The sequence below is a fragment of the Eptatretus burgeri genome, chromosome 2, assembly GCF_056783735.1.
Source record: "Eptatretus burgeri isolate ZD-2024b chromosome 2, Ebu_testis_v1, whole genome shotgun sequence".
NCBI classification, from domain to species: domain Eukaryota; kingdom Metazoa; phylum Chordata; class Myxini; order Myxiniformes; family Myxinidae; genus Eptatretus; species Eptatretus burgeri.
Genome location: NC_140962.1, coordinates 158,467,821 through 158,480,449, shown reverse-complemented (window position 1 = coordinate 158,480,449; position 12,629 = coordinate 158,467,821). Strand labels below are relative to the sequence as shown.

The window sequence follows — 12,629 nt, the reverse complement described above, 5'->3', positions numbered from 1 at the left end:
TTGGTCCATCACAGCAAATACGATGACGATTTGGTCCGTCACGGCAAATACGATGACTAATTGGTCCGTCACGGCAAACACGATGACTAATTGGTCTGTTATGGCAAACACGATGACTAATTGGTCCGTCAGCGAAGCGACGAGTCGGCTCTGCTCGTAATAAAATAAAAGTGTGAATGAAGGAAATTGATTAATAGATTTGATTGATTTATCAAAATGACGTCATAATCAAAATAGACGGAATGAACAGAACGTTGATCGAGGTTTGTTCACCACAGGGGAGAAGTAAAGACAAACTGACGTTTTGGACATTCACCCCTCTTTTACTCCGTAGGATAGGTGAATGATCAAAACGACACATTCTACTTACTTCAGAAGGTTTTTTCCCACGGTGGTTAAATCGTTTTCCCACGGTGATTAAATTGTTTTGTCACGGTGATTAAAGTGTTTTCCCACGGTGGACAAATTGTTTTCCCATGTTGGTTCAATTTTTTTCTCACAGTGGTTAAATTGTTTTCTCATGTTGGTTAAATTGTTTTCCCACGGTGGTTAAATTGTTTTTCCACGATGGTTATATTGTTTTCTCATGTTGGTTAAATTGTTTTCCCACGGTGGTTAAATTTTTTTTCCACGGTGTGATATTTTTTCCCATGGTGGTTAAATTGTTTTTTCATGTTGATTAAATTGTCTTCCCACGGTGGTTAACACACGTCGATGTTCCAACATCACCCTCACCACATTTATAATTATATAATTATATGAACACAAGAAGTGTTTGATTTGTTTCCATGAAATGTTGAACTAATTACAGGAACCTCTTGATTTACACCATCGTTGTGTTCTTGACGATAGTCGTGTAAATGAAAAACGTGTAAATTTAAACTAAATTCCCCAAAAGAAATCATGTAACAGGTGAAGGTTCGGGGGAGTGCTGCGTCAGTCCTCATTGTTATTGTTACAGTGGATTATTTTATTTAAATTGTGATGTTTAGGATATAAACAATGAAACATTGTGTAAACACGACCGTATGCTGTTGTATTTAATAAATAAATAAAAACAGAAAAATTAAATAAAGGGGATGTCAACATTTCATTACCTACTGCTGCTGATGTGTTGTTTGTGGAAGTGATGAGGTGAAGGAGGTGGATGTGTTATCGAGGAGGGGGATCATCTGTGTCACGTGACCTTGACAAAGATAGTGATGTTGAGAGCTCCTCCCGGTACGAGTCCAGCAACTCCTCCACATCACCCTCGTCCACCTCATCAAATCCGACAGTGTTGGCCATTTTGACGATGTTACGTCGTGCTTTGGACAAATTATTATTCACGTTGAAACTCCTGAAGCCGTGAACACATTGAGGGGAAACTTTCCCCAATACTCCATTCATGGAGGAACGGGTGATTTCCCTCCAAGACTCCTCAACATTACAAATAACATCCCTTGTGGTGAAGACCTTCCAGAATTCCTTTACAATCATCTGAGATTGTATGAGAATTATAAAACTCAAATTCTCCTTCTCACAATATTCCTTCAACTCGGTAACAAGCTGGGAGATAAAATATTCACAAAACATTTTACTTGTTGTGGTGGATTTACAGCCTTGTGTATTGATATGTAGAGTGGAATAAAGTAGTTCCTGGCCCGTCATTTCCCGTCCCTGTCGTGATTTGGTCGAGCTCCACTTAATCCTGTTACACACGGAATACCTGTTATCCAGCCCTTGGTATTTGAATACCGATGGACATTTTTTAACATCTCCCTTCATATCCCTGGGATTTTCTGAATGGTAAACCATGAACGGTTTCAATGTACAATCACCTTCACCGTCTCCTCCCAACATCAGCGTGAAGCGATCTTTCTCTCCTTTAACCCCCCCAGGTGTGATCTTGTCCTCACGAGAAATGTACCTCCCACGTGACGTCCTCTTCCAAAACAGACCCGTCTCATCAATGTTGAACATTTGTTTTGGAGAATATCCACCTTCCTCCATCATGGAACCTTCTCGGCGGTCTTGGTGTGGGCAGCAGCATTCTCTCCGGTCATTCTGATGTTGTAGTCGTTGTAACTCTTCCGGAAATTCCAAAACCACCAACAACTAACGTTAAACGTCTTCACTTCACCTTCATATCAGCTGTACGATCATCTCTTTCATTCCGTCCGAAAACATCCATTTTTACTTCAACACTGATCACCTTCCTCTGTCTTGTGTTCACACTACCAACCTCACTACACCACGGACCCTTTCCAGTGATGATTACAAAGGGTTCACTTATTACAGAGGAACAATTCACACACAAAATGGTGAACACGTGACCAAACGGACGAACCGAACATGGAGGGTTTCAGGAAATGAGGGACGGGAAGGAGGGAAAACGACGGGAGGGAGGAAATCTGTGTATCCCACATCATCTCTTATAACGATCACGTGTTCATGGTGTTCAGAGTGTAAATTAAATCACAGCATCACTCACACACTCGAATCATGTAATTACAAACACTCGTGAAGGTAAATTAAAGAGTGGTGTAAATGACAGGCCGCACTACTCCAAAAACGCGCGAACAGAGCACGAGGAAAAGGGAGTTTACAGGAAATTAAACATGGAGTTTATTTATAAACCTGTGATGGGAATTCACTAATCCGTGTTCAGAGAAATAGAAGAACAAGAAGAACAAAAACCTCAATAACAGTTCAGGACTCACTAAAGATCCTCCAAGTTGTTGATGTTCTTCAGGTCCCTCAGGATGGGCCCAGACTTGGTGCTCAGGTTACATCTCTCTAACCTGTGAAGAGATAAAAACTCCAAGGAGTGAAACAAAGAAACATCAGTAGAAAGTTCTAGATAAACGAGTTATATTAGAAGGATCTTTGTTTCAGGTTAAGAGATAATTAAATAACCTGAAAATGAACAGTTTAAGATCACGTGACCGATAATAGTACAAACCACATTTCCGTGAGACATCGTCCACTGGATCGTGGGAACAAGTTTGTATAAAAGAGAAATAAATAAATAAAACATCTCAATGAACAGGTTCGAGTTATATAAACAGGGGTGGGGGAAATGTGGACGGAATGGGGAGGGGTGGGGGGAAATAGGGAAGGAATGGTGTGGACGAGGTTCGTTCTGCTGACTTGGTTTGTTTGTGTGAAGTTTGAATGTTTGTTGAAGAAGATAATGAGGTGGAAAACTGGAAAAATTCACTTTCAATCATTGAGGTAGGGAGAATAATCCAGGAATCTAGATCAGTGGTTAATTTCCTTGTTTGATCCAACGAACCAGGTGTGTTCAATATGGACGGTTCATCCAGCTGAACAATCCTCTATTATTACCGAATATAACAACATCAAACACTCGTGAAATATCAAAAACAATCAAACATTGGAAACAACAATGTAAAATACCCTCCACAACCCTACACCCAGCAAACCCCTCACCCCCACCACCCCTAATCCCTCTGCCCCCTCCACTCTCCTTTGACCCCCTCTGCCTTTTTTCATTCCATGGCCACAAAATGTGGAAAAATTCCGACACCACGATGACTATTATTATTATTTTTATTATTATTATTATTTTGATGACCCATAATATATAGTAAGTAATGTTTAGTGTTATTTGGTTTGTATAACCCTGTGTGTGTTTGTGGAGGAAACGAAATCACAGGTTGTACCCGAATCCCCTCCATCATGATGTTTATTTATATCCGTGACCTTCATCTTCATCAGATTCTTCTTCATCAAACATATTGTGGTTATTGTTGTTGAGGCACTCAGTCTGCAACCACATGTATCACCACACGGTCCGCTGTGTTTTCTACCTGTGCAGCGTGGTGACACACCTTTGTTTGTTTTACATGTACATGGTAATACCTGTGTGCAGGTGGATGGTCCAGGTTGTCAAAAAACGTTGAGGGTGTGACACAGACATGACGGTCAAAACGATCTCTTCATTCTAAGATTTCTCGTTTAAAAAAAAGATAAATTCCCTCCAAAACCCTCCCATTATAGCGCCCCCTCCCCTCAATGAAGGTGCACCCCTCCATCGGCACCACGTGGTACGATCACCTGATTTCGACACCACGGGTCCAGCATTGGTGTTTAAATGGTGTAAATGGATCATTCGGGGTTTGGACCCAAACTGATCCACAAACGTCACATTGAGAGTTCAGGTTCAACTTGAAGTTTTCTTCTTCTTCGACAACGTTACAACTTCACTCTTCACTTTAACCCTCATTTACCAAGGTCCACAAACATATGGATCACGTGATCTCAGAGAACATTCTTCGTTTCTTTTTACATTGACGAACCTTCACCACAAGAGAATGAAACGATGAATGTTCAGAATGATTTATGTGAAGCCGTTTATCATTCACACGAGTTGTGTATCAATCATTGTTCTTCATTCCCTCTTCATTCACCACAATGATCCCCACACAGAACCAGCTGGCCCTTCCATTCCCCTCTCTGAACACAAGTGAAGTACAAAGTTCAACCAAAGGTTAATAATGGAGGTCAAGGTTCACCTGGAGAACGTCAGGGACACGATCAGGGATTATGACGTCACGATGTTTTCATTACCCCCCCCCCCCCCAAATCCCCTTCCCACTCACCTGAGGGTTCGTAACTTTGTTTGTGATATCAGACCCTCCATCAACCCCTCCAGTCCCTCATCACCGATGGGATTCTCACTCAAACTGATGGGAAAGGAGGGAAAGAGAAAAACCCTGAGATTATCATTCTGTTAACAACATGGAGAACCTTGGGAATACTTTCACCATTTCAATAGTTATGTTTATAAATCATATCAACACCAGATAATGATGGGATTATAACCCAATCCCTCCACATAAGCAATTTTATAATTATGGGATTATAACCCAGTCCCTCCACATAAACAATTATATAATTATGGGATTATAACCCAGTCCCTCCACATAAACAATTATATCATGATGGGATTATAATCCAATCCCTCCACATAAACAATTATATAATGATGGGATTATAACCCAATCCCTCCACATAAACAATTATATAATTATGGGATTATAACCCATTCCCTCCACATAAACAATTATATAATTATGGGATTATAACCCAGTCCTTCCACATAAACAATTATATAATGATGGCATTATAACCCAGTCCCTCTCCATAAACAATTATATAAGTATGGGATGATAATGCAGTCCCTCTCCATAAACAATTATATAATTATGGGATGATAACACAGTCACTCTCCATAAACAATTATATAATTATGGGATGATAACACAGTCGCTCTCCATGAACAATTATAAGTGGCTGATTTGTCCACAAACAATGGACATTTCATTCTGGTTTCCCCTCCTCGACCCCCCAGATGTAAAGACAGTAACATCAAATGTCCCTCCATTTATAAAGTGTGAGACACTGTTCGTGGACCTGTCTCGGTTTGGTCCTGTCGTGTCCCAGATCAAAATGTCACCTCTGGGCTTTCGGAACGAACAGGTGAATCACATCGTGTCCTTCCAGCGACGTGTACATTGTACTTCCCACATCCAACCTTGATAACGTATTGAACGTTGTTCTTAAATTTCGTAACAATAACCACGATTACCAAGTCTACTCATCAACAGAAACATTAAAATGCTTTGCTTGTGGAAACGAACAGCTTTGTTTGAAACATTTCTGTCCCAAATCGGTATCAGACATCCTCTCCCGCCAACACTGCTTCACCTCCAACTCCCAACATTGTCATGAACACGACCCCGGTTACTGCGACAGACGATACAATATCAAACTCAAACCCTCCTGATAATATGAACATCTGTGACGGTTTTACACTCGTTTCCTCATTGAGGAAGAGGAAAACTCCTCAAGATTCATCAACACCTCGTAAAGAGAAGGTGGTAATTATCGAGTCAGAAACACCGGGATCGTTTCTCTCTGACCAGACGATGACGAGCAACCGGTACGAATCCCTCGCACATGAGAATGCAGACTTTATACCTGTACCTGAGATGTGCCCCCAAAATCCTATGGAGGTAAATTATACTCCATCTCTGGAAAACATTAAAAGTTAAACTGTTCCGTCTCCCTCTCGTGTGAACGAGGACGAACTCCATTAAAAAAAATAAAAGGGGAAAAACCGATCGTACCCTCAGTGCCCCCTCTCCCCCCTTCTTAACAATGCCCGACTTTACAAAACGATGAGCTTCGAACCCCAACAGTGTCTGTTCCAGCTGTTTTACATCACGTGTTTGAACACATCAATAAAACTGAGGAAGAACCTGAAATTATCCAACCTCTCACAGATTCCCCCATTCCCCCCACACTACCCGAGGTTCTTCCAACTCCTCCACCCCTCCTGCTCCTATTAACCCCCCACACTACCCGAGGTTCCTCCAATTCCTCGACTCCCTCGTTCTCCTATTCATATGGAGCACGCTGACACCGACACACCACAAGTTACTCCACATCCTGAGGAACCAGTAATTGAAGGTATAGACTGGTCGGATTTTGGGGAAATCAGACTTCAAGAGGAATTTTTGGGGAAACGTTGACAGACCACTTTTTTATCATAATATGGTTATGCTGATTACATTTTTGCTGTCTGTCACTCTCTCCTGTGACTCGAAATGCCTCACAATGGCCAAAAACCAAATGGCCACCAAAACGATATTTTAGCTATTATTTCCGGTCTTCCTGAAGGTCAAATGCACAGTTCATAAGTGTCATCCATAGGCACAACGCATCACCATATATAAACTCTTCATCCTATCAAAATGTAATGTTTGCATTTTAATTAGTGGCAATGGTGGCCATTTCTTGTATTTCAAGATATCTGCCATGGCCAGCAACTATTTCTCCTAAATCGACTTCTGAAATACATTCTGAGTTTAACTGTTCATAGTTTTGAGGAATAAAGTATTTGATTTGGCCCAAATATTTCCAATCATAGTTTTAATCAAGAAACACGTATTTGCTCCATATATATGTGACAAAAAAGCTGAATCACTCTGCGCTCAGATCACCATAAACAGAAAGCGCTTATCAGGTTGAGTGATGAAATGCACCAACTCATTTTTCTTTTGTTTTAGATGAAGGATGTGCTTCATGTGGAATTTCATATGATGAATGTGCCACTACAAAAATGAGAATATGGAGCCAATGCTGAATCTTAAAAGAGACAGATCCACTGATGTCACACAATACATCATCTGCCAGGAGAAGGATAATTGACAAACTGTTATGTGCTACAGAACAAGGACGAAGCAAACTGAAAGATTCTGTGCAAATAGGACAGAAACATAGAGACTGTCAAAACAGAATAGCAATAGATGGACTTGTTTTGATATTTACAACCAACCCTGATTCCTTGGTATGGCACAAATCTTGCTATGCTGGTTTTACGAGCAAAACAAACATATCCAGATTACAAAATCGAAATTACTCTGAATCCTGTGAAGCTGGACAAGTGCTTCAGCTGGTGATTTGCCCTCGAGACTAGTGGTTCTCAAAGTGGTCCCTACCGTCCGCCAGTGGCGCTGGGAACTTTCAGGGGGGCGCTCCAGACTCCACGAGTGGTAGGGGGCGCTGGTAATGATTTGGGGGGCACTGGCGGTTTCGAGGAGCAGCGGCGATTAGGAGCGCACATTGTGCTTCCTGCAGTCTGAACAGGTTTCCCGGCGCCATTCGGCAAATTGGCCAGACAATGCCCGTTGTGGTCGTCCTCGTTCGCCGTGGCGCCGTCCAGAGAGGAATTAAAGGGAGGCAATGGGACAGGTCGGTCTTTTTGTAAATCATGAACACATTTTAAAAAGTATTTATTCTGAAAATCATTAAGTTCTGCAAGCATATTACAGACTTGTTTACCAACAATGCAAGTCAGTGTTTTTTTTAATACACACATGGTGTGAATACCATATACATGTGTTATGATCCGGCAGCGCCATTCCCAGCGAGGCGCGGGTACTGAGGCGGCGCGGGTACCGAGGCGGCGCGGGTACCGAGGCGGCGCGGGTACCGAGGCGGCGCGGGTACTGAGGCGGCGCGAGTAGTGAGGCGGAGCGAGTAGTGAGGCGGCGCGGGTGCTGAGGCGGTGCGACATTGTGTTTTTGGCGCGCGCTGTTGTAGCTACCGTTGGAAATGTGAAGAAATCTTTTTTTTGAGGCGCAGGATGAAAATCAATGCGCGTACTGACCGGAGACCAGAAATATATAATTATTGTTTGGCCTTATCACTGGTGTTAGTGTTTAGACATCTTGACGTATTGATTTCGTTATTCAAATAAGGTTCACGTCCGGTCGGCTTCAAGATGTCTGCCTCAAATAAAAAGTGTCGTCAGTATTCCGTTGAATACATCAAGTATGGATTCATTCCATCCCTGACGAACACGCAGTTACCGATGTGTTTGTTGTGTGGTATCACGCTGTCCAATGAAGCAATGAAACCATCTCGACTGAGCGAGCACCTGAGTAAAAAGCACAGTGATGAGGCTCGCGCAGAGGTCAGCTATTTCCAATCGCTGAAAGAGAAATTTGAGAAGCGATCCACGGTAACAACAATGTTCAAAGCCAGCCAAAAGCTCGTGGATAAAGGACTGGAAGCGTCGCATAAGCTGTTATTGCTCAAAACCAGATCTGGAAAACTGTATTCAATCGGCGAACAGTTGATCAAACCGGCTGTTGGGGAAGTGATAAAACTGTTATGGGCCAGGATCCGTATCCAGTTCTCATCGATTGTGCTCAGCAATGATTCCGTGGCCAGGAGGATTGATGAAATGTCATCAGATGTAGAAGATAAGCTGTGTTGTGAGCTGAGAAGCACGCACTCCGCCATCCAGCTGGATGAGTCCACTTTGCGTGACAGTTAAGCTCTGTTACTCTGCTACATTCGCTTCATCCGTGATCAGGAAATGGTGGAAGAATTGTTGTTTGCCCGCTCTCTCCAGACCGATACGAAGGGTTCTTCCATCTTCCTAACGATGGAGAAGGACTTTACTGATAAGAACATACCGATGGAGAACATTCTCGCTTGCGCGACGGAGGGGGCACCAGCGATGGTTGGCCGCCAGTGTGGTTTTATTGCGCTTCTGAAGAACCAGGTACCGTCCGTGTTCGCCATTCACTGTGTCGTGCACCACCAGCATCATGTAGCAAAAGCTCTCAGCACCAGACTTCATACATCACTCCAAATCGTAATCAAAGCAGTGAATAAAATCAAGGTGTCGTCTCTGTATGATCAGCTGTTTCGTCAGCTTTGCCAGGAGAATGATGAACCATTCGAGAGGCTCTTGTTCCATACTGAAGTTCGATGGTTGTCCAAAGACACTTGTTTGACCCGTTTCCATGCCCTCTTCTCGACAGTGGTCGAGTTTCTGTCGGAAATTGATACAGAGTTATCGGAGAAAGTGAATGAGATTGAGCATGATGTGGCTTACCCCGCGGACATATTCAGGATACTGAATGATGTCAACAAACAACTCCAGGGTGACCATATGACGCTGATTAAAGCAAAGAAAGTGATCGGCGCGTTCGTAACCAAGGCGACTCTGCACAGGGAAACCCTCGGCCGCAGAGACATGTACCACTTTTCCCGGTTGGCAAAGGAAACTGCTGTTTCTGATGAAGAGCTGCTCGTTTATTGCAATCACCTTGAGAAGATTCGTGGAGATATGGAGCAGCATTTCAGAGACATGCTAGAACTGTCGGTGCCAGCATGGGTGATCAACCCATTCAAATGTGACATTCGAGATGTGAAGCGCGAATTACAGGACGAAATTATCAACTTGTGGAATGATGATGAGGCGAAGGCAAGATTCTCGCAGCATGAAAACGGCAAATTCTGGATTCTGGAGCGGGGCGAATAGCCCACAATGTGGACAGAGGCAGAACTGCTGTGGATGGCGTTCCCCACATCATACCTCGTGAAAAGAGGGTTCAGCACCATGATGAATGTGTTATGTTGTTATTGATGTTCTTCAGGTCCCTCAGGATGGGCCCAGACTTGGTGCTCAGTTTACATTCCGTTAACCTGTGAAGAGATAAAAAAAACTCCAAGGAGTGAAACAAAGAAACATGAGTAGAAAGTTGTAGATGAACGAGTTCATCTGACTGATACTGACCAAGTATCGCAACCGCCTTGACATTACCAAGAGGGGCGATCTGCATCTCTACCTCACTGAGATGGAGCCAGACGTTCGTAATCTCGCAGCGAGTCACCAGGCCCACCCTTCACACTCACGGTATTTGGGCCTGTGATAACAGATTCCCAGTTTGCCTCACCTGGACCTGTTCTGCTGAAACATTGCAGGTAGTGCAAAATAAAATAGAAAAGTAAAGGAAAAGTAAAGTAAAATAAAGTAAAATATTATTCAGAAAATATTTGGCTTCTGTTATTTTTGCTTCCTATCCACATAAATTCGGACTATCCTATTGCCCACTGGGTGTCCGACCACGAAGGATAGGACAAGGGGGCATTGGGCCGGTCCAAGAGGGCAGAAGGGGGCGGTATTCAAAAAAGGTTTGAGAAGCACTGGTTTAACTGTTACTGCTGTTCCCGCTTGCAGTGAGACGAATGATAACAATACCCCGGTGTAAAGACTTCAAGCTACCCCCCTTTCAAGTTACTTCCCGGTAATCTGAAATCGATTTCAAGTTACCCCCGGGGGTAGCCTGAACCCGATTTAAAATTACCCTCCTCCCTGATTTAGCTGAAATGATAAATTATTATACCCACAACTCATGATACGTTTATTGAATAGAACACGTCAAACATACAAGATTGAAAGCTCGTCTCAAAGTCTGGAAACATAAAAAATGTAACAAAAATGTTAATTGTATTAAAACCACAGCTCCGTCTCAAAGAGCGATTGCTATTATTTCCCTTGTACGGACGATACAAATATACCAGCTACAGGCAGTTTGTCAGATGGAAAAATAGATATCTGGGCAAGGAGTTGTGTGGTGGTCTGAGTTTTGTGGCTTCAGATATTCCCACCTTCCACAAGTGGTCATGTGTAAGCTGTTTTCATTGCCTTTTTTATACATTGATTTTATTGCGTTGTTACCATAATTGTAAATATAGTCTGAGTTGGTTAAAAAGATATACCAGTATATCTATTTGTATCAACTTTATCGAAGAAGGATATAATAAAAAATATGGCAAAAACTATAACTATGAGAAATACTGATTTCAATTAATAACAATATTAAAATAAAATCATTCATAATAAAATCAAAATTCATTGCAAACTCTTTAAAGTCTGTCATGTGGTCAATGGCTTTTCTCTAATTAGTTTTCAATATCAATTAAATCACTATTTTTTGCAAATAACAAGCTCAAATGAGCTAAGATCCTCGTCCTCTTAATGATGACGTCATAAAAACGAATATGACGTCATTGTGATGTATCAGGTTTGCGATAAATTATCTGTGCTAATACCCGGCTTGATTCCCGCAAACAAAAATTCAAACAGCTTGCCTAGTTTCGGAGATAATGGTACAGGCGATTTCCATTCGCGGTGATATTATGACGTCAACTTTTTTCTCGGAAGAATTTCCAAAATCGGAGATGGTTACTGCCTGCGCGTGGGCTTTCTGGATATACATGGCACGTTTCACGAAGATCCGATGAAAAATCTGGGTTGTGAAACAAAAAATGTCAAAAAATAGGAATGACGTCATAAAAATTGATATGACGTCATAATGATGTATCATATGTGCGGTAATTGATCTCTGCTAATGCCCTGTTCGATTCCCACAAAGAGAATTTTAAAAACTTGCCTAGTTTCGGAGATAATTTTCGAGGCGATTTCCATTAGCGGAGATATTTTGACGTCATAACTTTTTTTCCAGGAGGAATTTTAAAATCGGAGATGGTTACTGTCTGCGCAGGGAATTTTTACATATGTATGCCAAGTTTCAGGAAGTTTCGATGAAAAGTGAAGGGTCTGAAACAAAAAAGTCCACAAGAAGAAGATGAAGAACAACAACGTGAGTAAGACTTGGAGATCCTCCACGGGGATGTAAAAATACATAAATAAATGTTTTGAGGAGAGTAATCTGAAATCGTAGAGGGAAGGATGAAGGAGGGGGTAGGATGAAGGAGGGGGTAGGATGAAGGAGGGGGTAGGATGAAGGAGGTGTAAGATGAAGGAAGGGGTAGGATGAAGGAGGGGGTAGGATGAAGGAGGGGGTAGGATGAAGGAGGGGGTAAGATGAAGGAGGGGATAGGATGAAGGAGGGGTTAAGAAGGAGGGGGTAAGATGAAGGAGGGGGTAAGATGAAGGAGGGGATAAGATGAAGGAGGGGTAAGATGAAGGAGGGGATCGGATGAAGGAGGGGGTAGGATGAAGGAGGGGGTAGGATGAAGGAGGGGGTAGTTTGAAATCGCTACCCCGGTACTCAGTGTTGAGAACGATAGTATTTCACTTCCCGTTACGGTAAATGAGGTAAATCCAAACTTGTCGACTACTCCTGCCGATTCGTCATGTGGTGAAGTAATGATTGAGGATCCTATTATTACTTCAAATAAACGGAGAGTATCAGCTGTTCGTGTTTCTCTCAGTTGTGTGAAGAAGGTGGTATTGGAGAAGGACAGTGAAGCTGAAAATACACCTCAATGTGTTCCTCACCGATGCAAATTTG

General features: G+C 42.4%; 1 protein-coding gene across 26 annotated transcripts in view; it reads right to left on the bottom strand.

The window, feature by feature from the left end:
- LOC147033690 (NACHT, LRR and PYD domains-containing protein 12-like) overlaps nt 1-12,629 on the bottom strand; it is a 1,146,930-nt gene that overhangs the window by 548,132 nt on the left and 586,169 nt on the right. For 17 of the 26 annotated variants that reach the window (XM_085871777.1, XM_085871800.1, XM_085871791.1 and 14 more), the window contains 2 exons: nt 4,608-4,691; nt 2,703-2,783 (listed from right to left, as the gene is read on the bottom strand). The exons of 5 other annotated variants lie outside the window; for them this stretch is intronic. In XM_085871777.1, the coding sequence (XP_085727903.1) occupies nt 2,703-2,783; nt 4,608-4,691 (165 nt within the window). The remainder of the gene's footprint in view (nt 1-2,702; nt 2,784-4,607; nt 4,692-12,629) is intronic. 4 more of the 26 variants (XM_085871797.1, XM_085871778.1, XM_085871789.1 and 1 more) reach the window with 1 other exon arrangement.